This window comes from Vulpes lagopus, chromosome 2, assembly GCF_018345385.1.
Source record: "Vulpes lagopus strain Blue_001 chromosome 2, ASM1834538v1, whole genome shotgun sequence".
Classification (NCBI taxonomy): domain Eukaryota; kingdom Metazoa; phylum Chordata; class Mammalia; order Carnivora; family Canidae; genus Vulpes; species Vulpes lagopus.
This window is the reverse complement of record NC_054825.1, coordinates 118016255-118041965: the sequence shown is the minus strand read 5'-3', so window position 1 is coordinate 118041965 and position 25711 is coordinate 118016255. Positions and strand designations below refer to the sequence as shown.

General features: G+C 34.8%; 1 protein-coding gene across 2 annotated transcripts in view; it reads left to right on the top strand.

The window, feature by feature from the left end:
• The window catches only part of TBC1D32 (TBC1 domain family member 32), a 203485-nt gene that overhangs the window by 103814 nt on the left and 73960 nt on the right, over nucleotides 1-25711 (top strand). For both annotated transcript variants that reach the window (XR_005986056.1, XM_041743860.1), the window contains exon 23: nucleotides 3541-3629. Coding sequence is in view for 1 of the 2 variants with exons in the window: in XM_041743860.1 (XP_041599794.1) it covers nucleotides 3541-3629 (89 nt within the window). In the remaining variant the exon portion in view is untranslated. The remainder of the gene's footprint in view (nucleotides 1-3540; nucleotides 3630-25711) is intronic.

The window sequence follows — 25711 nt, the reverse complement described above, 5'->3', positions numbered from 1 at the left end:
TCAGAATTCTTAATTACCTCCTCAAACACTCATTTTTTTCCAAATAGGGTAACAATCATAAGTTCTGGAGACGAGGATGTGGATGTATCTTTTCTTAGGATCACAATTAAACTCACTATGCCACAAACAGGAGAGTGACCTTTTCTTATACTTCCCTCCTATACAGTGAATGTATACCCCCAAAATTCATGCGTTGAAACCTAATCCCCAATATGATATTTGGAGGTGGGCCTTCAGGAAGAGATTAGTATCTTTAAGAAAAATAGACTCCAGCTTTGCACAATGGCAGTATTGTAGCCATTGAGGTTTATCGAGGTGCATTTGTTGCTAATTGAAAAAAATAGACTCCAGAGAAGTCTCTTACCCCTTCTGCTATGTGAGGGCACAGTGAAAAGATGACTGCCTATGAACTAGTAAGTGAGTCCTTGCCAGACACAAAAACTTACGGTGCCTTGATTTTGGATATATAAACCTATATATATGTATATGTTTATATATCCAAAATCAATACTAATGTAATATAATATGATATAATATAATATAATATAATATAATATATATATTAAGATTTTATTTATTTATTCATGAGAGACAGAGAGAGAAAGAGAGGCAGGCTCCGTGTGGGGAGCCCAATGTGGAACTCAGTCCTGGAACTCCAGGATCACGCCCTGAGCCAAAGGCAGGTGCTCAATCACTGAGCCACACAGGTGTCCCAGAAACACAATTTCTGTTGTTTATTTCTTTTTAAGATTTATTCATGAGAGACACACAGAGAGAGGCAGAGACACAGGCAGAGGGAGAAGCAGGCTCCATGCAGGGAGCCTGATACGGGACTCAATCCTGGGACTTCAGGATCCTGCCCTGAACCGAAGGCAGGCACTAAACCACTGAGCCATCCAGACATCTCAGTTTCTGTTGTTTATAAGCCACCCAGCCTATGCTACTCTGTTACAGCAGCCAGTATAGACTAAGACTCACTTGAACAATCCCAAGGAAAAACCTTAAAGGTTGAGTGTCGTTTGCAGATGTTTATGTGATACCCAGTCACAAGCCACCCCTAGTGATGCAAGTGTAGGAGGATTGACATTATGATCAACCTACCTATCCCCTATCTTTTACTTATCCCTTTCTGATGTAAAAAGGGTCAGATAACACACACATGGCCATTGGGACACTTGTAAACAGCAGGCACTCAGGCAGGTATGTATTTATGTGAATGGATATTCCTTTGTTTTTCTAGTTTTGGTCTCCTGCTGGCATTCTTGATCATTGAATGTATTCTCCAGCAGGACAGTATCCTTTAAAAAGAATTTCAGACTTGTTTTTGTTTTTGTTTTTTTGAGTCTTAGGCCTTACTTGCCACTAGCTTGTTGTTAGGAAGATACTGTTCGATTTAGAAAACTGATTGCCTTATTGACACATGTTCCAGTGCTTAGGAACTGAAGTTCTCCATAAGCAGGCTTCCCAGGAGGTTCGTTTTCTTCCCTAAGTGGTGATCCATCAATGTAATCCTCCTTAAAGAACAAATTATTTACCGTAACATTTGTTCTCTGAAAATGCATTATCATTGATAGATCACTGCAATCTACTCTTCCATTAGCTTGCTGGTAATACATTCTCTCTTTTATTCTTAAAGTATCTAGTACTTAGATTTGGAACTAGAACTTTATAGAGTTCCAAAGTGTTACTGGCTGTCACAGTGTGAGCTTAAAGTTCAGATAATTGGACGGATTTCAGTCACATTATGCTAGTATCCTACTAATGAAGAGAAATCTATAGTAATCCTTCCAGAAGCTACTGTGCACAGAACTGACAGGCAGATTCTTTTTTCTCAGATAAGAGAAGGCCAGTGATACATAATTCTAGATTAATCTGTGGAGATTTTGGTAAAAACAGTGATAATTTCTTAAATTATTTTAAGCAGTAAAAAGTATTTACCTATTTTAAGAAACACCTAGAAAATAAGTTTCTCCATATATATACCGCAAAGATTACTTAATAGTACCCAGATACCTGGACCAGTCAAGGAGACCTCCATGGCTCTGTCGCTGTAGCTAATCAGGACTGTCAGAAAAGAAATTAGGAAAAAGAAGAGAGTCGGTAAATTATTGTGAATCTGAATGTGAAGCTGGGAATATGAATGAGTTACTTAGCTCATGTTTTATCATAATGTTTGAAACAAGGAGTGCCTAGCTAAGAAGCAGACAAAATGACAGATTTTAAGATAGCAATCTTTTTTTTTCTTCATTATTAGGCAGTTTATTTAATGTTTGCTGATTATAGACTCTTGTGCTAAGGATTTGCACATTTTTACAAGGTATGTGTAGAATAATAAATGCATTCCTAAGTGTTAGGTATAAACTTTTATTGTACAAGTTGACTCAAAATTCAGTTTTTACTATGTTTCAATTAGTATTTTTCAGAAGTTTTTCAATTAGTATTTTCAAATTTTGCAAGATTCATTATTTCCTCAACCTTGCAAAGTCATTTCCATGCTTCTTATTCATTTGATGATATGACATATGTACTATCATCCACGTAGACATCTTTAAATGTTACATGACTTCACTGCCTAGCAAAACCTTCCTTTTGACTTACTGGTCACAGAAATGTCTTCAGTTTGAGCTTACTGGTTGATAGCAAGTTTCTTGGTCAGGAAAATGAACAACGAGAGAAACAAGTATTCATCTATGAATAAATTTCTTAGGCCTAAGCTCGAAGATACACACAAAGCAGGGCATTATAAAAAGACTTTTAGAGAATGCTTGAAGTTGTGTCGCAGGCTTACATTGTTAGGACATGGAATGGCTGGTGGCACCTGGGTAATCAGGTTCTCCCTGTACGTGCATCATGATACTTAATAAAAGCCTGGCTACACATTGCAACAACTTGGTGAATCTTTTAAGAGGATATTAATATCAGAATCTTACCCTAAGGATAGTGACTTAATTGGTCTAAGATAGAGCCTAGGCATTGTTTATATATATATATATATATATATATATATATATATATATATATATATATGTATATATTTAAAGTTTTATAGGTGATTCCAATGTGTTCAACCAGGGTTGGAAACCACTGATTTACATGAGCAGATACCATCAACAACAAAATCTCAGCTAAATCTCAGCTGCCAGATGAAACTTTTCAAATCTACTGTTCATGCTTCACATTTGTGGATTTCATATTGGTTTTTCAAAGTAGTTTACATTTTTAGCAGTTTGATCACTATTTAGCTGGTTGCATAAGTTGTGCACACAGTACCAGAATGGGGTATAAGTTAGTGATTCTCTACTTTAGCTAAACATGAGATGGCTCATTTCAAGAACTCTGATAAATCTTAATGCTCAGACACACCTAGACCAATAAATTCAAAATCTCTAAGAATGAGGCATGGGATTAGTAATTTTTTTTTTTTAACTACCTTCTAGGTGATCAAATGTAAAGCCAAGGTTGAGAACTAAATCTAAACAAATCTTTGATTTGGTGTTTCTTTACATTGTATGTAGTCTCACTCAAGTCTTTCTTTTTCAGGATATTCTAGATAGACTTATAATTTTGAATTCAGAAGCTAAGATTCGTTCTTTATTCAACTATGAACAATCACACATCTTTGGTCTAAGGTAAGGTGCTAAATTTTACCTGAGGTACATTTTCTATTCTGTAGAAATAGTTAAGGATATGTTCTATATGCTTTCAAAAAGCATTTAAAATGAACTAATTTTTAAAGCATGTTTAAAGGTAAGTTGTAACTTTATAGACAAAATAAATAGCTATTAGGGTTTATATAATGACTTTTGTCTGCATTTAGATTCTGTATTATGACCATGTCTCCCATTTTTGTTTAATTTACAGACAAAATGCCCTTTGCATTTTGCAGACTCTTCAGCTTACTTAAGAGTCAGCTGGTTCTTTCCAGTATTTCATGGGACTTGGACTCCTTCTATAATAGACACTTGAAAGAGGCCTGAAAACGCATGATTTGTCTTTTTTTTTTTTTTTTTTTTAAGATTTATTTATTCATGAGAGACACAGAATGAGAGAGAGGCAAAGACACAGGCAGAGGGAGAAGCAGGATCCTCACAGGGAGCCCTATGTGGGACTTGATACTGGATCCTGAGATCAGGCCCTGAGCCAAAGGCAGATGCTTAACTGCTGAGCCAGGCATCCCATGCAGGATTTATCTTGAGGCTCAAATTTTGCTCCTTGATGTTAACCATGACTCCTTAACCTCAGTTTTCCCAAGGTTTAAATATTTTTGGTCATATATAGATCTATAATTTGTTTTTCTATGAATTGCCACTTTTATAAACAGCTGAATTAAAGACATTTCCAGTTTTCATAGGGTTTGTGATTCTTCTCCCTTCCCTTGCCCCCCACTTTCTACTGGCAAAATAACTTTTTCAGGCAACAGGGAGGGAATCAGTGAGAATACTCTACCTAAGAAATAAAGCAATCACTTTTCTAAAATTAGAGTCTTTGGTGGTAGTGTATATTATACTCAAACTTTTTTTTTTTTTTACCATTAATAGCTGAGTTTCATTTTTGGACTTTTTAGTTCAAAGAAGGTAGAAAAAACTATAGCTATCTTATTTCTTTGAATGGTGTGCCCTTTATCTTAAAATGTATTTTCACATTACATTTTAACTTTCCATGTATAGCATCAGATACATCATATACCAAGCAGTGATGAAGAATACTAGGAAAAAAATCTATTCAGTAGAACTTCTTTCTGCATAGCAAGTATATTTCTGAGTTTTGTAGTTATAGAATATAGATTCTGGCCTCTTCACTGATACAGTGAGTGAATGTCTTTCTGTTTTTTTTGGTTTTTTTCTTGCATAAAGGATGGCATTTTTCTCTAGTAATCTTGTTAAAGAATAATAATAGGATTTTAAGTCATGTAAAAAGCTATCTAAGAAGTAAAATGCTCCTGGGAATAAAATATATTAATTTGCATAGCATGTGATTTTTTCGAATGGAGTGCAATATCCAAATGGAGTCATTCTGTTCTACATGAGAAAACTTGACCTTGCATTGTCGATACATGTAATAGATTTGTGTAGTATGGTGGTTTAGATTAGCAACATAGACTATGGAGCCACAACTAATTGCTCTTTACTAGTTGTGCGAGTTGAGATCTCAGTTACCATCTGTAAAATGGAGGAAGATTATATTATTTTCTTCACAGTTATTATGAGAATTGCCTAGGATAAATTAAAAGAACTTACTAGCAGTGCCTGGCTTGTAGCAAGCGCTATAAAAATGTTCGTAATTGATGTAGTAGCAATAGTACTTCAATTGTTTTTTTTTTTTTTTTAATAATTTTTATTTATTTATGATAGTCACAGAGAGAGAGAGAGAGAGAGGCAGAGATACAGGCAGAGGGAGAAGCAGGCTCCATGCACCGGGAGCCTGATGTGGGATTCGATCCCGGCTCTCCAGGATTGCGCCCTGGGCCAAAGGCAGGCGCCAAACCGCTGCGCCACCCAGGGATCCCTTCAATTGTTTTTTTTATATCTGCTTGCTCTATATGACTTTTTTGTTTGACTAGGAAGTAAATTTTGTCTTAATTCTTTCAGTACCCCAGTAGTCTTCTACATGCTGCCAAGTAATTTGCTATGTTTACAGCATCAGCAATAAGAGAAAGAAAAAGACCAAATCAGTTTCTGAGGAAATGTTTGTATTTTATTTTTTGTGCTTTTAATATTTTTTGACAATATGCTTATTTCATTGTGTTTCAAAGTTTATGCTCATAATATTCAGTTGTATTTTTAAGTCATACATTTGAGGTTAGATAATTTACTTTCTTCTACTAATTTTAGTCTAGCATTAGTCATTGGGGCCCAATAGTGATAATTTATATCATAGCTTTGTATTCTATAAATCTTATGTTTCTCTGTGTTTGGATTCTTACCTGTTTCTTTACTTTCTACACTTGTTTTGTTTCTCATTGTAGCTTTATTGTACTTTCCCTTTAGTAGATCATCTCATGAGTGTATTAGCCTTCTACATTTAGCATTGCTTGTTCCATTCACTTTTTCTCCTAGTGAATAAGGTAAGTTTAAGACAGTTTCTGTAGGTTTGCTGCAGCACTTAGATGAGGCTAATTCAGGACTTAATGAATGAAATGTAGATTTTCACTTTTAAATAGCATCATAGTCTATATAAATTTTTGAATTTTAATTTGTTCAGATAGAAATCTTGTATGGTAAATGACTAATATATGAGAAGGTTGCTCCTTTGACTAGCCCTCCTGTCTTCTTTGTTTCCACTTCTAGCCTGTCCTTTTCTAATTTTGGTATTTGGGTGCAGACATGCCTTCATGTGTTGTATCTTACAGTGAAACACACTAAAAAAGAAATTTCCCTTGACCTCCCATCTCTGAAGTCACTGTCCTGTTTCTCTTCCTCTCACCATAACAAGTAATCTGTGCAAACTGTCCCCACTCGCTCACCCCTCTTTACTTCTCAGCCCACTTAGACTTGACATTGACTCTCTACTGTCAGAGTTGCACATCCTGCTCAAGTTGCTTGTAGCTTCTATGCTAATGAATGTAATGAAGTCTTCTCTTTTTTATTCTCCTCTTATTATAACTATCAACATTTGATATAGTGGACCATTTCTTTCTGAGTGAAAGTTCTCTTTGCTTCTGTGACACTTCCATGGCTGCTGTTTTTTCTCTTTTGCATTCTCTAAGCAGTCTCTGGAATTTGGAGTACTCAGGACTTTGTCCCCGTTGCATTCTTTTCCTTTTTGTTCTGCCTCACATTCATCCACTGACACCTTTGCCTTCAAGTATCCTGTATGTCTGTGGGTGCCCTCCAAATTATATCCCTAAGCTAAATCATTGTTCGGAGCTACCAAATTCAAAAAGACAACTCTCTCTCATGACATCTCAATTCATACATTTCTCAGACATCACAAACTTAACATGTCTAAAACGGAACTCTTGGAGCTCCTCCCACAAAAACAAACAGAACAGAAACAAATTGTCTGTTTCCATCTCATTAAGTGGCCCAACCAACTATTCAGTTGCTCAGTCTTGAAAGTCATCGTAACTTTTTTCTTTGCTTTTCAAACAGTGATTTATCTTTATTATAAAGAAATTAAACAACACAGGAGACTAAATTATAATACATGAAGTGACATTCTTCTTAACTCTGAAAGTAACATTATTTTTCAAAAAATTTAATTTCAGTATAGCTAATTAACATACAGTGTTACATATTTGTTTCCGGTGTACAATATACTGATCCAGCAGTTCTATAGTTAATGCTCTTCGAGTAAGTATAGTCCTAATCCCTTGCACCTATCTGAAAGTAACACTAACATTGAGGAAAATTATTCTGGACATCTTTCTGTATGTACACAGACAGAAGAATAGATATATGGATATTATTTTATAAAAATTGAATCGTAATATAGTTTCCATCTTAAATTCTAACTGAATTTTATAGAAAAGGAAACTAGTGAGACAGAAGAAATTGCTGAATTTCAAATAACTATTTTTTTACTCCAGGGATTATTATTTCCACAGAGATTCTTCTAGGTTACAAAGAAAAGAGTATGGAAAACATTTCAAGTGGTTTGAACATTACATTTCACTTTTAGACAGTCTTGATTGACTCTCTACTATGAAAGATGAGAACATTAATGCTCTCATTGGCCTCCCACCTTCCCTGTGTCCACCTGCGTTGGAAGGATGTTCTTCTGCCATTTCCTAACCTGCTTCCTGAGTCCTCAATGTTATTTTCTTCTGTACCCAGGAGGGAGATTAAACTAATATAGGTTTCTTAGTATAGTGACATGAGATATGCAGTACTTCTTTAATATGACTGCAGATTAATATTTATAATTTGTTAGTTTACTCTTCTCTGCTTCATTTACTCTGCCAATATTTATTGAGCGCTTGTTATGCACTATGTTAGATGTAGGGGATGTAATGATGAGTAAATAATATGTGATGCTCATTCTCTTTAACCTTACTACCTAATGAGGAATAGGTATTAAGATAATAAAAAAGTGAGGTAATTAATGCAAAAAAGAAACACATCCTTATAAAGTTCCTCACCTTCCTATTTTAAGTAACTGGCAGTTCCAAGACGTCTTTATGTGGCTTTCAGGAAGCTCCATAATATATCTACACCTTTCCTGTATACACTCTTTTTCACCTTGCCTCAGCCTGAACTAACGCTGAGTAGGTTAGACTTCTTATCTCCTCAAATTCAGTGTTTATTTTTGCCTCTATACCTATTTTTTTGGTCTTGAATATTGCTTTCACTTTTGTCATCTTATAAAAATTTGACTCATTCTTCAAGACAAGGCTTGCTTTATGAATTACTTCCTCCATAACTTATTATAACACACTTTGATCTTGTCCTTTTACTGCATATCTTTTGCCTTTATGGCCTTTCCCACAAATTTAATACTTATTTATCCCCCTGACTAAAACTTAAACTTCCTGAGGGAATATCATTTTCTTTGCCTTCATGTCCATCAGATTGCTAGGTATTTTTTGGTTATTTGGTTAATATTTATTTGCTAAATCTGTTGGTTTTGTAGTTTGTTTAAGAAAGCTATACATTTATTAAAAAGTTTGGGTGCAAATTATTTCCTTGAACATTGTCTTTTACAGACAATGGTTAAGGTACCTTGGGGTTCATATCCTCTCTAATTTATTTTTTTTTCCAAAGTTGAGGCTTAATTGAGATATATAATGGATATATATCAGCTTCAGGTTACAACATGATTCAGTATTTGTATATATTGTGAAATGGTCACCACATGAATCTAGTTAATATCTGCCACCATATATAGTTACAGAATTATTTTTCTTGTGATGAGAACTTTTAAGATTTACTCTCTTAGCAACTTGCAAATATGCAATACAGTATTAACTGTAGTCACCATACTATACATTATGTCCCCATGACGGATTTATTTTATAACTGGAAGTTTGTTTTTTACTCTCTTTACACATTGTCTCCACCACCCACTCCCCACCTCTGGCAATTACCAGTCTATTCTCTGTATTTATGAGTTAGGTTGTTCTGGGAGTCCACATGTTAGTGAGAACATACAGTATTTCTTTATCTGCCTGACTTATTTTACTTACCTTCAAGGTCCATCCATGTTGTTGCAAATGGCAAGATTTCTTTTTTTTTTTTTTTTTTTTTGTGGCTGAACAGTATTCCATTGTATATATACTACATTTTTCTTTAGCCATTCATCCACTGGTGTACGTTTAGGTTGTTTGCTTATGTTGGCTATCGTACGTAATGCTGCAATGAACATGGGGTGCATAAATCTTTCCAAATTCGTGTTTTTGTTTTCAGGTAAATATCCAGAAATGGAATTGCTGGATCATATGGTAGTTCTATTTTTAATTTTTTAAGGAACCTCCATACTGTTTTCCCCAGAGACGGCACCAATCACCATTCCCACCAACAGTACAGCCATTCTGATAAGTGTGAGGTGATATTATTGTGGATTTAATTTGCATTTCTCTGATAATTGGGATGTTGAGCATCTTTTTATGTAACTGTTGGTCATCTGTATGTCATCTTTAGAAAGATGTCTATTCAGATCCCCTACCCATTTTTTGGATTGGATTTTTTTTTTTTTTTTTTGGTGTTGAGTTGTATGAGTTCTTCAAATATTTTGAATACTATTAACCCCTTATGACATATGATTGGCATATATTTTCTCTTATTCTGTAGGTCGTTTTCTCATTTTGTTGATGATTTCCTTTGCTGTGCAAGTTTTTGAATTTAATATATTCCCACTTGTTTAATTTTGCTTTTATTGCCTTTGCTTTCAGTGTCACATACCCTGGAAACTTTTGGTCCTGCTCATCATGGTTTAGCAGTTTAAGATATTCTTAACCATCCTTAGGTTAGAGGAATGTTATGCTCACGCCTAAATTATTTCAATATAAAAACTGTATTTCATGGAGAAAGAATTATATCATTCAATACTAAAAGTTTTCTATATATGAAACTACAAATTGATTTTTAATTACAGACTCTAGAATTGCATATTTTTAGCAACTTACACAAGCAAGATAAACTCATTTGGGGTGCCAAATTGGCATTTAAATCTTTTTTTTCCTAACTTCTTTACCCAAAACATTTTTATGTATGGCAAAAATTAGATCATATTGAGTTTCATTACATTAGAGATAAAATTTAATAAGGTAAAAAGAACTTTTTAAAAACAATTTAGAGCTTAGAAAACAAATCTATTTGTTTTTGTTTTATCTATTTGAGCAAAACTAAAGGACTGCTTAAAGGACGAGATTCTGTGTGGCTTAAAATTACTTTCTACTTCTAGCACAGAATCTATTTTATCTTTTTTGGCAGAGCAGCTAGAAAAGATATTAGTTCATGGTCTATGTCATATCTACCAAACACTATTTTTTATTTATTGTTAATAAAGTAATAATGGTATATAGTCTAAAAAGCCAAATTGTATGGAAAAGCATTTAAGAATGAATAGTTTTGGGCAGCCCAGGTGGCTCTGCGGTTTAGTGCCACCTTCAGCCCAGGGTGTGATCCTGGAGACCTGGGATCGAGTCCCACATCGGGCTCCCTGCATGGAGCCTGCTTCTCCCTCTGCCTGTGTCTGTCTCTGTCTCTCTCTTCTCTCTGTGTATTCTCATGAATAAATAAATAAAATCTTAAAAAAAGAAAAAAGAATGAATAGTCATCCTCTACCCATCCTTCTCTACTCCCAAGTACTAGTCCTCAGAGGCTACCACTTTCAACTTCTTGAATTGCTGCTGCTTCTTCTTTTTTTTTTTTTTTTCTTTTGGTATTCATTTCTGGATTTTTGAGTAACATGTTTATACTATGTTTTGAGTTTTTAAACTTTAGATTTCATTTTGTCTTTAGAGATTTAGAAGCTTAGGATTTAGATGTCCTCTGCTTTCCCTCTCTCCCTACTCTATAGTTTTATCACAAACCTGATTCACTATTAAGAGGTTATATTTTTATGTCTATATAAATATTATTTCTTTATGGGCCGAGTAGTATTCTATGACTATATTTTATTTTTCCTAGTACTTTATTTTTCTTGAAATTAATAATTGCATAATTTTACGCTTCCTTCATTTTTTATATATCTAGTAATGTATGCATAGACTATCATTAAAAAATATACTGTTGCCTCTGCCACAGTATAACCTAGCACTTATATAGTTCTTATTATGTCCTAGGTACTGATACTGGTTTCACATTTAAACTATTTCAGAATAACCCTGTGGTATAGGTACTCTTGTCTCCCATTTTTACAAATGACTCAACTGAGCTATAGAAAAGTTAAGCCATTTGCTTAAGGTGACACAGCTAGTAATTAGTATAGCTGGTATTGAACCCAAATAGTCTGGTTCCAGAGAATGTAATACCTGACCTATAACATTGTAGTGCTTTACAACATAAATGTCAAGGTGCCTTATAGTCATTCTTTCCAATTATGTTTTTATAGTCTCAAGATTTTCACATTCTTGAGGGCAGGGACCATGTCCTATTCATGTTTGGGAAACATACAATAAGCTAAAAGACATCAGGTAATATATTAGCTCTTTTCCTCGTATCACATCCCTTTGTTTCATTTTGTACTGCAGGATCTTTTGATCCTGTGTGTTAGCCCTCTGGGATTTCTCTTCATCATTCAGGGAACTGCTTTTTATTTCTCTTCTGAGCTGTATCCCTTTTTACCCTAGGATCCAATTTCCTGTTTCTTGGTTTACTCTTTTTTTTTTTTTTTTTTAATGGAGACACTTTCTTAGTAAGAAAGGATGGTGTGGAAGTTTTTCAAGACTCATAAGGGATGGAAAATTCCATAAAATAACTTGAGGAGTTACAAAACAAATGAATAGTTGTAAATGAGTAGGCCAGAGAAGCTAAAACCCAGGGTGACAAGGGGAGGCCCAGAAGCAACTTGTCATGTATCAGAACATTCTAGAAGTACTGGGAACCAGAGTTACCAATGAGGATATAAATGGAAGTAGAGGACTAGGTAAAGTCTAAGACTTTCAATAATAGGGTTGAAATTAAAAGGTTCAGGTATGTCCTCACATTCTTTCTATTCCTACCCCATTCAGCTGGGTGATAGTTCTTTCTTTTTGGCAGAACATTGGGGGTTTACTTTCTGGAAATCATGAGTCAGGGGTAATTAGTGCAATTGAGAGGAAAGGGTATCGTCTTGAAAGGGTTAACTGTTACTCTCTGCCAATTCAAGAGCTATTATTCCATTCTATTTTTCCTTTCCTATTCCTATTATCTCTCTTCTATTCTATTTTTCCTTTCCTCCCCAAATTTACTTTTCTTAGCATTAAGAAGACCTATTTTTTCCATTTGCTTAGTTTTCCCTGTATATCTAGCAGTCATATATCTCAAGATGTTCCTATAAAATATAACAATGTCAGATATTTACAGCTTACTGTGGGCCAGATATGATTCTAAGCACTTAAAATATTCTGAGTCATTTAAGCCTCAGAGCATTAAAGCTCCAAACAACAGTGATAACAATAAATGTTCTTTCAGTAGCACATTATAATTTCCCTCCCACAAACAAAAGTGACCTGGTTCTCTTCCCTAACAGGGAGATCTGGAGTCTCTTCAGTGTTAGCATAAATTTCTCGATGATTTTCATTCCCTGTTAGTTCATTTACAGTCACTTATTCATATCCTTTAGCCTATAGACTAAATTACAAATCAACGCCCTATGTAAAATTGGTGGTGAAGGAAATGAAAAAGGAAATTGGTTAATACACAAGTATTTGCTTAAACCAGAGCAAGGTTGAAAATAGGGTTAGCTGCTATAGTCCTTGTCTCTACAAGTGGATATGAGGCTCTAGTTCATATTTATAACTTCTTTCCTCTGTAACTCATTCTATTTTCCCTTGATACCCAACCACACTGAGCTGGTTAGGGTTTTTTTTTTTTTTTTTTTTAATCTAGTAGGACAACCCAGAGCTTCCTTAGGTTCTTGAGCTTTCTAGTGGTTCTTGAGCCCTTAATGGTCTTATCTATATTGAGCTGCATTCGTTTTCCTTAACTTTTACTGCTAGTTATGGCAGTATTAGGAGGTACTACAAAGTGCTCTGTGAACACTATACTTGACTTTCCTGTGTCTCAGTTGCACAGTAGTAGGGTTTTGTTTGTGTGTTTGGCTGTTTATGATCATGATGAATCCTTCTAGCATACAAAGTTACTTTATTTTGCTTATTGGTCTAGGGTTTTGAGGAGCCTCAAAATGTTAGAGGAATGTTGTGGTAGAAGTATAGAAGTATTCTTTTTTTGGAATAATATCTCAAAACTATAGTCCTCTACCCTCATGCTGCATCCTATAGAGCTGAGAGGGTGAGAAAACCACAGAAAAATGATCATTTCTCCCCCTTAGCTCCTAGACCCATATTACAGTTCTGAGAGAGACAGCACTATATATTGGTTAGTAGTTTAGAGTATCTTGTAGGATAGCACATCAGTTTTGCAAAGTATTGTGTCCTCCACGAGGCCATACTGAGTTTTCAGCACGCCATTTCACCGCTATCTAAGATAAGCCACTTCAGGGAGGTGAGAGTACATTATAAGATCAGTGAATATTGTGTGTTGTTATTTTCTTGGTCAGAAGTGGTGTTTATGGGTACCGTGACCTTCAGTAAGACATCACTATGTACAGAGTTGGTGAGATCTAGATTTGGTAGAGACCCATGGTGACCATGGATGTCAAATTTCATATCAGGTTTAAGAAGTCATTTAATGTAATTAGCCTGCCACCAGGTAGCTGATTGGTCTCTCCAGACCATGTGCTATATTTTGAGTCCCATGTTGGTCTTTCTCTATTGCAACTTGGGCAGTCTATGGTAACTAGCTAGATCGTCTCTGATGAGAGAATTCATGTTGTTTAGATCATGGATATTTCCTATGTAAGTTTGGCTATTGTGCTAAATTAAGCCATGGAATCTATAAAACAGCACTTTTTACCAAGAAACTAACAACAAAAGAAGCACTGACCAAATGTCCGCAATATTCACTAGTATTAAAATGTACCTTTATCTCTCCGAAGTAGCTAATCTTAGATAATGGTAGAATGGTATGTTGAAAACTCAGTATGGCATCATGTGAGACATAAAACCTTGCAATACTGAAGTGCTAAGATACTCTGAATATGGTGTTTTTTAGGTATTGGGTATATGATTTTCCAAAACAAAGTTTTATATGCATATAACTCTACCTCCAGATGCAAGTGGTATTTATAAAAGATCAAACTGGCTCTGAGAACATAAGTAAGTTGTATGAACATGTGGCTCACACATTCATGACTCTACCTATGGCTCCTGGGAAGCTTTCTCTAAGTAGGTGACAAGGGAGTAAGAAAAAACTAAATCTGGTGCTGCATGATATGCTACCTGCTAGAATTGGGCTACTATAGCTTTATAGCTTTTCGGAGGGAAAATTTTGAAGTAGCATGTCTACCTATTTATTTAGTCTAGACAGAGATACGACTTTAGATATTGATATAAGCTTATAGAACATGCCTAATGGCTATCCTGGATGGTCAGGGGCTCAGAGTAAAAAAAGATTGGAAGATTGATTTAAGAAGATTGGTAGAAGAGGTATATAGATGCTCCTCTGATAATATACCCAGACTGAGATAATATTTTTGACTCATATCAATGCCCTTGAAGGGGACTCTCTCCTTCTATAAAGGAGGTAAAATAATTCCTTTTGTTGATGGATCAGCCTCTTTCCTTAGCTACCCTAGTGCTTCTCAGATGGGCTTCCGAACCAAGTGGCCGTGATGACCAGTGTTGGAGATTATGTTCCTTAAACAAGAATATTTATTTAACAAAGAGAACATGGATTCTCAAAATCATAGGAGATCTTGTGTAAATCTTGTATTGCCCTTGTAGTATCTTATCAGCCATTACTGAGACTTTGATCAACATTGAATCGCTGGACTAAGGGCTCAAGTGATAGATTTTCCTGACTTGGAGCCTGCCTAGGTTTCAGAGCTTATTCCAGCCTTTGGGTCACATAAAGTTGAGGGTTAAGGGTTACTTGATAGGTAGTTCCGAGCAGCACACCCAAATGTGGCAGATACTGCTTCCAGAATTCAGAGAGGCTAAAATTATGCATTATGTTACTTCTTGATAAACAGAAGATTCAGTAATGCACTATGCGCATTGCATGTGATGTCTTAACATTCTAGGCTACAACAACTTAAGCAACTTAAACTTCACGGAGGTGGCAAACCTCTCAATTTGTTGTTTTTTTTAATGGCTTTTTGTTTATTTTTCTAATTTTTAAGTAAATTCTGTTTAGTTAACATACAGTGCAATATTGGTTTCAGAAGTAGAGTTCAATGACTCATCACTTAAATACAACACCCAGTGCTCATCACACAAGTGCCCTCCTTAATGCTCATCTCCTGTCTAGCCCATCCCCCGCCCACCTCCTTCCATCACCCCTCCGTTTGTTCTCTGTCTTTAAGAGTTTCTTAGGGTTGGGGTGCCTGGGTGGCTTAGTTGGTTAAGTGTCTGACTCTTGGTTTCAGCTCAGGTCATGATCTCAGGGTGGTGGGGTCAAGGCCTGGATGGAGCCATGAGCCTCTGCTCAGCGTGAAGTCTGGGGGAGATTCCCCGTCTGTCTCCTCCCCCTTTGCACCTTTCCTCACTTATTCAGGCTGTCTTTCTCTTAAATAAATAAATGAAATCTTAAGAAAAAAAAAAGATTCTTTTATGGTTTGTTTTCCTCTCTCTTTCCCCCTCTTCCATATGTTCTTCTGTTTTGCAAACCTCTCAATTTGTATGGATATCTCACTCTCTGGCACACCTATGTTTAAATAAAACATCTAGAGTACCAGCTACTTCCTTCCACTGAGGGACGTCCAGTTAACATTATATAAATAGTTTTTCTTGGTGACCTGAGGGATGGTAGGACAATGAAGGTGGTCTTGGACTAAATTTTGATAAAATTAATAGTTGTATTACTACTTTCCATGTTGGTGAAAGCAGATGCTTCTGGTGTTCACATTGGACAAATCAGCATTATCTTACTATTTGTAGAAGGTTCGTTAATTGATTTTTGTAAGCAGACTATCTTGATGTCTTTTATTACATATAATGAAAACACACTAAGGCTTGGGGAAAGACAAGACCATTGGGCAGATTGAACAGTGCTTCCAATTTCTGATGTATATGGAACTTTGTTCACAGAGGCTCATGGTCAGTATTTAGTATTTCAGAATATTTTGTTATCAACGATAAAAACATGGTTGGCTTTCCACTGTTAGAAGACTGGAAAAATCCTGAAACTATCAATATTTTATATTGCTCTTTTTTCCAAATGTAGTTTATAAATTGTGGCCATTTTATTTGAGTAATGTATTTCAGGGATGTCTGTATTTCTTCACAGAAAATTTAATTCACTTATTAGATTTTCTTTCCCCTTGTGGCAGTAAGATTTCTGTGGATTATTTGTCTAGAAATAATGCTTATGTGCAGCATTAAATGTCTAATAGAGATAAGGATTTAGCCTTCAGTACCTGAAATAAGGTGAGAAAGCTGGATTATTGGATGTTAGTTTATTAGATGTCATCAATAAACTTGGTTCAAATGAGGTAATAGAGTTGGCTAAATATCACCACAGTTATCCAAATGCTTTCACAGAGTTACTATAGGGGCCTGAATCCCTTCCCACTTTAATCATTTGTTATGCCTCCAGAAGTTTTGCTATGGACAAACTCTTTTGTATCTTTACCACCTTCAAATAGCAATTTCATAGTACCTAGGGTGCTAGACTGTTTGGGCTTATAGGAGCCACAAGACTATAATAGCATGGATAAGACTGCTTAGCATTACATGAAATCAGAAATAAAGGAACATCTAAGGTCTTTGACTTTTGTTTGTCTTTTGATGTACAGAAACTTATTTCAATAAAAGTAACTTAATGATACCTAAGCTAAGAAGGTTTATATCTGGGGTAGGTAGAGTTAATCTACTTCTAACCGTATCCTGAGAGAGATAGACATGTATTAAATACACATACTATTCTGAAATTTTTGCCAGTGTAACTTGCTGTTGATATTTTAATATAACTAAATTATTTTTAATACTTTTTCTCTGTTCATAAAAAATAAACAATTGGTTATATACATACTCATATTTACATTTTGAGATATGTTTTTCTGGTCATTTTTCTAGATCAATGGCTATAAAATAATCTGCACACTTCTATTTACTCTGTAAACTTGGCTTTAATATTATCTTTGGGCTAAAAAAAATTAGGCGTTTCCTTCCATGTTTAGTCTGACTGCTAGCTTATATAAATATGCTGGTATAATTAATGAGCCATTAAGATCTGTTTATTAGATGATTACATAATTGAGTAGCAAATAGTATTATTATTGAGTCTTACAAGAATCTTTTTGCATAATTATTAGAGCATGCATTTTTTATAAATGTTCTAGATTTATTTGTTACCTACATGTTTATACTTATGGATGTAATGACTGGTTTTTTCCATTGCATTCGTAGATAATAGTTGTTATTTTTCTGAAATATTAAAAATATAAATATTACATAAAATATAAACCTATAACTTAACAAATTGTTGTAAAATAAATGTCCACATAATCCCCATTGAGTAAACATATTAAGAGAACTTATTCTCTTTTTATTTGATTTTGTTTGATCATGAGTCCCTTCATTCTCTCTTATGGTAACCACTATTCTGATTTTCATGGCTAAATTTACTTCTTTGGTTTACTTTATATTTTTTCTACATAGGCATGTATTCCTAAACAATGTATTTTAATTTTGCTGGAGCCTTTTGGAGCTTTATATTAACGGTAGCATAGACTGTATATTCTATCATGCCTGACCTTTTCTGTGTAGCATTATTTCTAAGATTAATGTTGCATGTATTTCAGTTAATTTATTTTCATTGCTGCATAATCCATTGTATGAATATATTGTGTTTTGTTTATATATTATGCTGTTGGTGGACATTTGGGTTATTTCCAGTTTTCTACTTTGGGCTATTATAAACAACTCTATTACATGTGAAATGTCAGCTACATATTTATTTGTATACATACATATCTGCATAATTTTTCATTGTGTTGCAAAACAGGTATCTGAATATGCAGAAGTCTGTTTCTGAATTTCCTAATGTGTTCAATTGGATTTTTTTCATACTATACAAGTATCACATTGTTTTAATTAGTATAGCTTTGTAATAAATTACAACAACTGATAGAACAATTCTTTCCACTTTTTTTTTCAAAAAATATCTTGGCTACTTTTACTTTTTTCCTTTACATATAATTTTTTTAAAAAGATTTTATTTATTTTAGAGAGAGAGAGAGCAGGGAGAGGGGCAGAGGGATAGTGAAAGAATCTCAAGCAGACTCTCCACTGAGCCCAGAGCCCAGAGCCCAGTACAGGAGGGCTTGATCTCACAACCCTGAGATCATGACCTGAGTCAAAGCCAAGAGTTGAACACTTAACCAACTGAGTCACCTATGCGCCCCTCCATATAAATTTCACAGTCAGTCTGTTACACAAACCAGTCTACTGGGATTTTAATTATTATTGGAGTGACTCTTTAGATCAATAGTGAGTTCATTGACATCTCTATAATACTGAGTTGTCCAGTTTGTAAACATGATATGTATCTCTATTTAAGTGTTCTTTAATTACTCTCATTAAATTGTTTTTTTTTTTCCAATGAGGCCTTCTATATCTTTTGTGAATTTAATATTTGTAGCTTAATATTATGGTCCTCAGTATGTATTATAGTATGTGGCAGTATCAATCTGTGGTTAAGAACATGGGCTCTGGAATCACATTGCCAGAGTAATATTAGACTTAGAGTTTTGACCTCTCTATGCTTCTGTTTCCTCATATGTGAAATAGAGACAGAAATTCCTCATAGAATTTTTGTGAGACTAAATATGTTATACTTCTCCCAAATTTAGAATATGAAAAAGCATCTGATAAAGATTTAATGTATATACAAATTATTCATTTATTTATATTATTCTCTTTTAAAATATTCCTTTTAGATTATTAGTGGATGCATTTTGTTGAACTCTTATAAGAAGCTTAAACCTTAAATTATTACATAATGTACATTTAAACTAACTTTGTAACTGAATCAAATATACATCTTCATAATATTTAATATTCTAATCTAGATAGGCACTATGTCTAGTAAAATTTTTTACATCCTATAGTGATATGTTTTAGCACTCTACATATAGGCCTATGCATTTCTCATTGTTATCTTCTATGTTATTTTTGCTATTGTGAACACAATTTCATTTTCCATGGTAATGTTTTAAATGGTTATTACTGGTATGTTATATGTAAATTTTTTTTGTATTTTGTTACTGGTTACATAGTTCTCATATACATGTATCTCATATATATTTACATACACATACTTTTTTCCTCTTGTTTCTAGTTTTCTCCATATCAACCAAATGACACATACTTATAGTTTCTTGGATATAAATGTTGGAGCTTTTTTCTATTTGTCTATAATGTATTACCACAAACCATGTGGCTTGAAACAACACTTATTTATTATGCCAGTTTCTGTCTTGGTACACCTTAGCTGGGTCCTTTGTCCACAGTGTCACAAGGCTACATCAAGGTGCTACCTGGGGCAGTGGTCTCATGTGAAGTTCAGTTAGGTAACTTTCAAACTTACACAAACTTTTTCAAACTTACACAAACTGTTGGTGGAATGTAGTTCCTCATGATCTTAGGAATGAGGGTCTTATTTACTTGCTATCTATAGGCTAGAGGTCTCTGTAGGTTGTCAGCTGAAGGTTATCCCCAACCTCTAGAGGCCATCTGCAGTTCCTTGCTATGTGTCTTCCCCCAAATGACTGCTTTGTTCCTTCAGAGCCAGCAGAGTAGAGAGACTTCAAGCAGGACACATAATCTTATGTAACTTAATCATATAATCCTATCTCTTTCCTCACCTTTAACATTCTCTGATTAGAGGCAAGTCAGGTCCTGCCTATAAAGGGAATCACAGGAAGGCATGAGTGCCAGGAGGGTGGGCATCTTGCGGATCCTAGAGTCTGTTTATTACAGAGCCATTTTTCTGATCAATAGATTCTTTACAAACAAAACCCTGTTTTAAGCCACTATCTTATCTAAATTATGGCTATAGCTTTTTAAAACTGGTGTATCTTTTTCAATCCCTGCCTAATTTCAGTCTGTTTTATATATAGCCACCAGAGTGATCCCATTAAAACACAAATCAGATCACGTCGATTCTATACTCACAAGGTTTCTCTCATCAGGATAAAACCATACTCCAGTGGTTTCTCATGTCATCAAAGAAAAATCTGGAGTTATTGCAATGGCCTTAGAGAGTCCTGTGTGATCTGGACCCCTCATATTGCTTTGACCTCATCTCCTAATACTTCTCCCTTGTTTATTCCTCTTCAGTTTTACTGGGCACCTCACTCTTCAAACATGCCAGACACGCTCTCACCTTAGGTTCTTTGTTCAAGCTATTCTGCCTGAAACACTTTTCCTTCTGATGGCTCCAGGCTTGCTTCCTCATTTCTAACAGGTCTTCATGAAGTGTTTGTCACCTTCTTGGTGAGGTCTTCCATAACCACCTTATTTAAAATTGCGTTTAGGTATCCATCCCTATCACCTCCTTCTTAAAACTCTGTATTCACTTTCTTTCCTGCTTTAGTTGTATCCATACTGTGTTTTGTTAACTTTTTATATTGTCTTTCCCTCTAGTATTTTGCATTCCATGAGGCCTGGGATTTTCGTGCAGTTGTGTTCAGTGATGTATCCTGGGTGCTTAAACAGTGGTTGGCACTTAGTAGGTATTCAACCAATATTTCTTAGAATTAAGTAAATTGAATTTTGTGTCATGGAAGAGTGGTTTCCAAATAAACAGCCTTATCATCTTCTAAAGGAACATTATTAGCTCTTTTCATAATGGCTTTTTTTTTTCATCTTTTTTTTTTTTTTTTTTACATTCGGCTTAAACTTCTAGAAAATATTAAAAAATAATAGGCAATTTTGCCTTCCTCATGACCTTAATGGGAATGCATTTCCTGTTTATGCTTTTAGCTCTTGCATGGAGATAAATTTGTTTTTAAAATCAAATTAAAGAAGTAACCTTTCTTTAATTTACTTAGAATTTCTTTGAGGGCAGGGGATAGAGAGTAGATGTTGAATCTTAAGTAGCTTTTAAGCATCTGATCTGATGATTATATGGTTCTTTTCTATTACATACTGATGTTATGAATTACATCAGGAGATGTTTTAATATTAAACTATTCTTCCTGGAATGAGCTGTACTTGGTCACAGTCTGCTGTTTTTTAATTTATTGCAGGACCAAATTTGCTAAGCTTTACATTATTCCTATTACTTGTAAGATCTTAAAAGTCGTACATGATTTGTTAAAGTTTCTGTTTACTCATTCTCTAATGAGGAGAATCCAGTCTGGCATATATTTGTTTTCAGAGTTGCTCCAGTTCACCTTGGACCATCTCATTGTACTCTAGATCCTATAGACTCCTTCTTTTGAGCATAAACCAGAGGACACTGAGGGTCAGTTTCACCTCCTGTTCACTGATAAGTAGCCTAGAGAAAGCAGAAAGACCACTAGGTCTCCATACACCTTCATAACTTAAAGCCTTTTTACTTAGTTGATCCTTCCTATTTTTCTAACAAAATATCTCTATAAAGTCATCCTTGACATCTTTCTTCGTTGGCTCCATATATTCAGGATATTTTGTCTGTTCTTGATGTAATTAAAAATCGCTCTAGATAACTGAGTCTATGTCTGGATTTTTTTTCTTTCTTTTTTTTTTTTTATTCACATATCATTACTTCACTTTAAAGATTACTGCAGCTTTGTAATGTGTTTTTTTTAATTTTTATTTATTTATGATAGTCACACACAGAGAGAGAGAGAGAGAGAGAGAGAGAGAGAGGCAGAGACATAGGCAGAGGGAGAAGCAGGCTCCATGCACCGGGAGCCCGATGTGGGATTCGATCCCGGGTCTCCAGGATAGTGCCCTGGGCCAAAGGCAGGCGCCAGACCGCTGCGCCACCCAGGGATCCCTTTGTAATGTGTTCTGATGTTACACCTCTTCCTAGTAGTTATTCCATTGTTTTGCTGGTATTGAATGGTGTTGCGGAGAGTCTGAAACCAACTTAACCTCACCCCCACCCCGACACACACTTAGTGATTTGATCTTTTTTTTTTTTTCCTGGATACCCCACTGATTCTTTTAATTTAAATCTAATTAATAGCTTGACTAGGCTCCGTCTCAGTGTTGACTATTCTGGTGCAGTTTACCCTGGGACATGTCGTACTTTATATACTTAGGTTCATGGCTTCTTTTCTCACAGAATCTCTTGACTGATATCATTAAGGTGTGTCCTGCTAGTTCTGTTTCCTCATCAAGAAATTGACAATTTAAATTATTTCCATTATATTTTCCACACTCCTATTCAGTGTTTTTTAAGAGTGCTTTTTTTTTCTGCTTCCAATTGTGCTTTAATTTTTATAACAGTTTTATTCTTTTTTTTCTTAGCTTTGCCAGTTGATGTTTTAAATTGTTTTTTTTTTCTCCTTTTTTTTTCCCCTGAGCTTGTACAGCTCTACTTTGTGAAGAGCTTATTGGAGACCATTGCTTTTATTAAATATTTTTGACATAACATTCTATAAGTAGTACAATGTATTTTGATACATTGATACAACTTAATTCATGGAAAATTATTTGGTCATAGTTTTCAAGTGTTTAATGGCAACTGTTTGTGTGTGTATTTGTATTTAGCATCTGTTCATCCTGTTATTTTCCTCCTTTTTCTTGGAGCACCTTTGTACATATCCCATGGTATTTGAAGAGATGTTAATCTCTTCATTATCGGCTGTTTGTAGGAGGCTCTTGTTGAAGAGAAAAGAGGATCATGTTTCCCGTTAGCTGGAATTTTTCTATAGGCCTGAGTTGTGTGTGTGTGAGACCCTTTTTTGTGCTGTCCCACCCATCTGACTATGGAGGTAGTCAGTTTTGTTACTAAAAATTATCTCTATAACCAATAATGAATTTATTGCCTGTCTGACTCCTTGTTCCACATTTCCTCTTCCTACTAAGAAACATAGTAGGACCAGGGATACTTCTGCTGCCTTTTTTCACTGTTGCAAACAGACCATAAAGTTTTTCCTCTACATTCTATGTCTCAATTTTGAGAAATGTGTTGTTTTTACTTAGGAGTTTATTCTTTGGGGAGGTGGTGGTGGTGGTGGTGGTGGTGGTATTTTGTTGTGTTTTATTGTCATGGGCAGCCATGACATTTTTTTTCTCAATTTCTACCCCTCCCCTATCAGTGTTTGTTCTATTTTTGCTACACTTGACTGCCTTCAATTTATTTTATGGCTAAAAATTTTTATGTTATGCTATTTTCTTTTCCCCTCAATCCATGAAGTTATTTCTAGGATAAGAAAGGGGAAATGCCAAATTAACACTGTAATCTTCAAAGAACTCTGAGTCTTTTGGTTTTATTGTATTTTATCTAGCAAAAAATGTTTTTAGTTTTATAAACTAAGTATGGACCATTTCTCTAAATTGATGACAGATTTTTCCCTTAGTTTTATATATATTTAGTTTATTTTGCCAGATTCCTAGGGAGTGACATTGAATTACCGTATTTGATTCTTTTTTAATCCAAATTTTAATTTAAAATCTAGTTAGTTAACATATATAGTACAATGTTGGTTTCGGGAGTAGAATTTAATTCATCACTTAAGATAACACCCAGTTCTCAACATAATAAGTGTGCTCCCTAATGCCCATAACCCATTTAGGCCATCCGCTGCGCACCTCCACTGTCAGTTTATTCTCTATAGTTTAAGAGGCTGTGATTTGCTTCCATCTTTTTTCCCCCCTTACCCTGTGTTCATCTGTTTTGTTTCTTATTTTCTACATATGAATGATATCATACAGTATTTATCTTTCTCTGACTTACTTTGCTTAGCACATAATACACTCTAGCTCCATCCACAATGTTGCAAATGACAAGATTTCATTGTTTTAGATAGTTGAGTAATATTCCTTTGTATATTCCTTTTCTTATGTGATTGTTGAAGTTAGGACTTTGTTCTATGTTAAATAACAGTGGTAAGAGTGGACATCCTTATCTTGTTCCTGACGGCAGAGGAAAAGCTCTCCATTTTTCCCCATTGAGGATGATATTAGCTGTGGGTGTTTCATAAATAGGTTTTATGATGTTGAAGTATGTTCCCTCTAAACCTGTTTTGTGAGGATTTTTATCAAGAATAGATTCTGTATTTTGTCAGATGCTTTTTCTGCATCCTTTGAGTATATCATGTAGTTCTTACCTTTTCTTTTATTAATGTGGTGTATCACACTGATTTGTGAATACTGAATTAGCCTACAGTTCAAGAATAAATCCCTCTTGATTGTGGTGAATAGTCCTTTTAATGTACTGTTAGATTCAATTTTCTCGTATCTTGTTGAGAATTTTTGCACCCATGTTCATCAGGAACGTTGGCTTATAGTTGTCCTTTTTAGTGGGGTCTTTGTCTGATTTTAGAATCAGGGTAATGCTGTCCTCATAGAATGAGTTTGGAAGTTTTCCTTCCATTTCTACTTTTTGGAACAGTTTGAGAAGAAGAGAGATGAATTCTTTTCTTTCTTCCTTTTTTTTAAAAATTTATTTATTTTAGAGAGGTGAGACCTATATTGCTATGTACTTCTCTCTTATGACCACCTTTGCTGCATCCCAAAAGTTCTGGACTATCATGTTTTCATTTTCATTTGCTTTCATGTGTTTTTAATTTCTTTTTTAATTTCCTGGTTAATCCATTCATTCTTTAGTAGGATGTTCTTTAACCTTTGTGTATTTTTGGTCTTTCCAAATTTTTTCCTGTGGTTGACTTCAGGTTTTATAGAATTGTGGTCAGAAAAGATGCATGGTGTAATCTTAGTCCTTTTATACTTGTGAAGGCCTGATTTGTGACCCAGAATGTGATCTATTATGAAGAATGTTCCATGTGCACTGGAAAAGAATGTGTATTCTGCTGCTCTAGGATGAAAAGTTCTGCATAGGTCTGTTAAGTCCATCTGGTCTAGTGAGTCATTCAAAGCCATTGTTCCCTTGTTGATTTTCTACTTAAATTATCTATCCATTGCTGTAAGTGGGGTGTTAAAGTTCTCTACTATTATTGTATTGTTATCACTGAGCTTCTTTATGTTATTAATTGATTTATATGTTTGGGTGCTCCCAAGTTGGGGGGCACAAATATTTATAATTATTAGATCTTCTTATTTGACAGACCCCTTTATTATGATATAGTGCCTGTCTTCATCTCTTGTTACAGTCCTTGGTTTAAAAAGTGACTTTGTCTATTTTAAGTATGGCTATTCTCTCTTTTGATGTCCATTAGCATGGTAAATGGTTTTCTATCCCCTCACTTTCAATCTGGAGGTGTCATTAGCTCTAAAAGGAGTCTCTTGGAGGCAGTATACAGATGGGTCTTGGTTTTTTTGTTTGTTTATTTGTTTTTATCCATTCTGATACCCTGTGTCTTTTGATTGGAGCATTTATTACATTTACATTCAGAGTGATTATTCATAGATACGCATTTAGTGACATTGTATTACCTGTGAAGTCGTTAT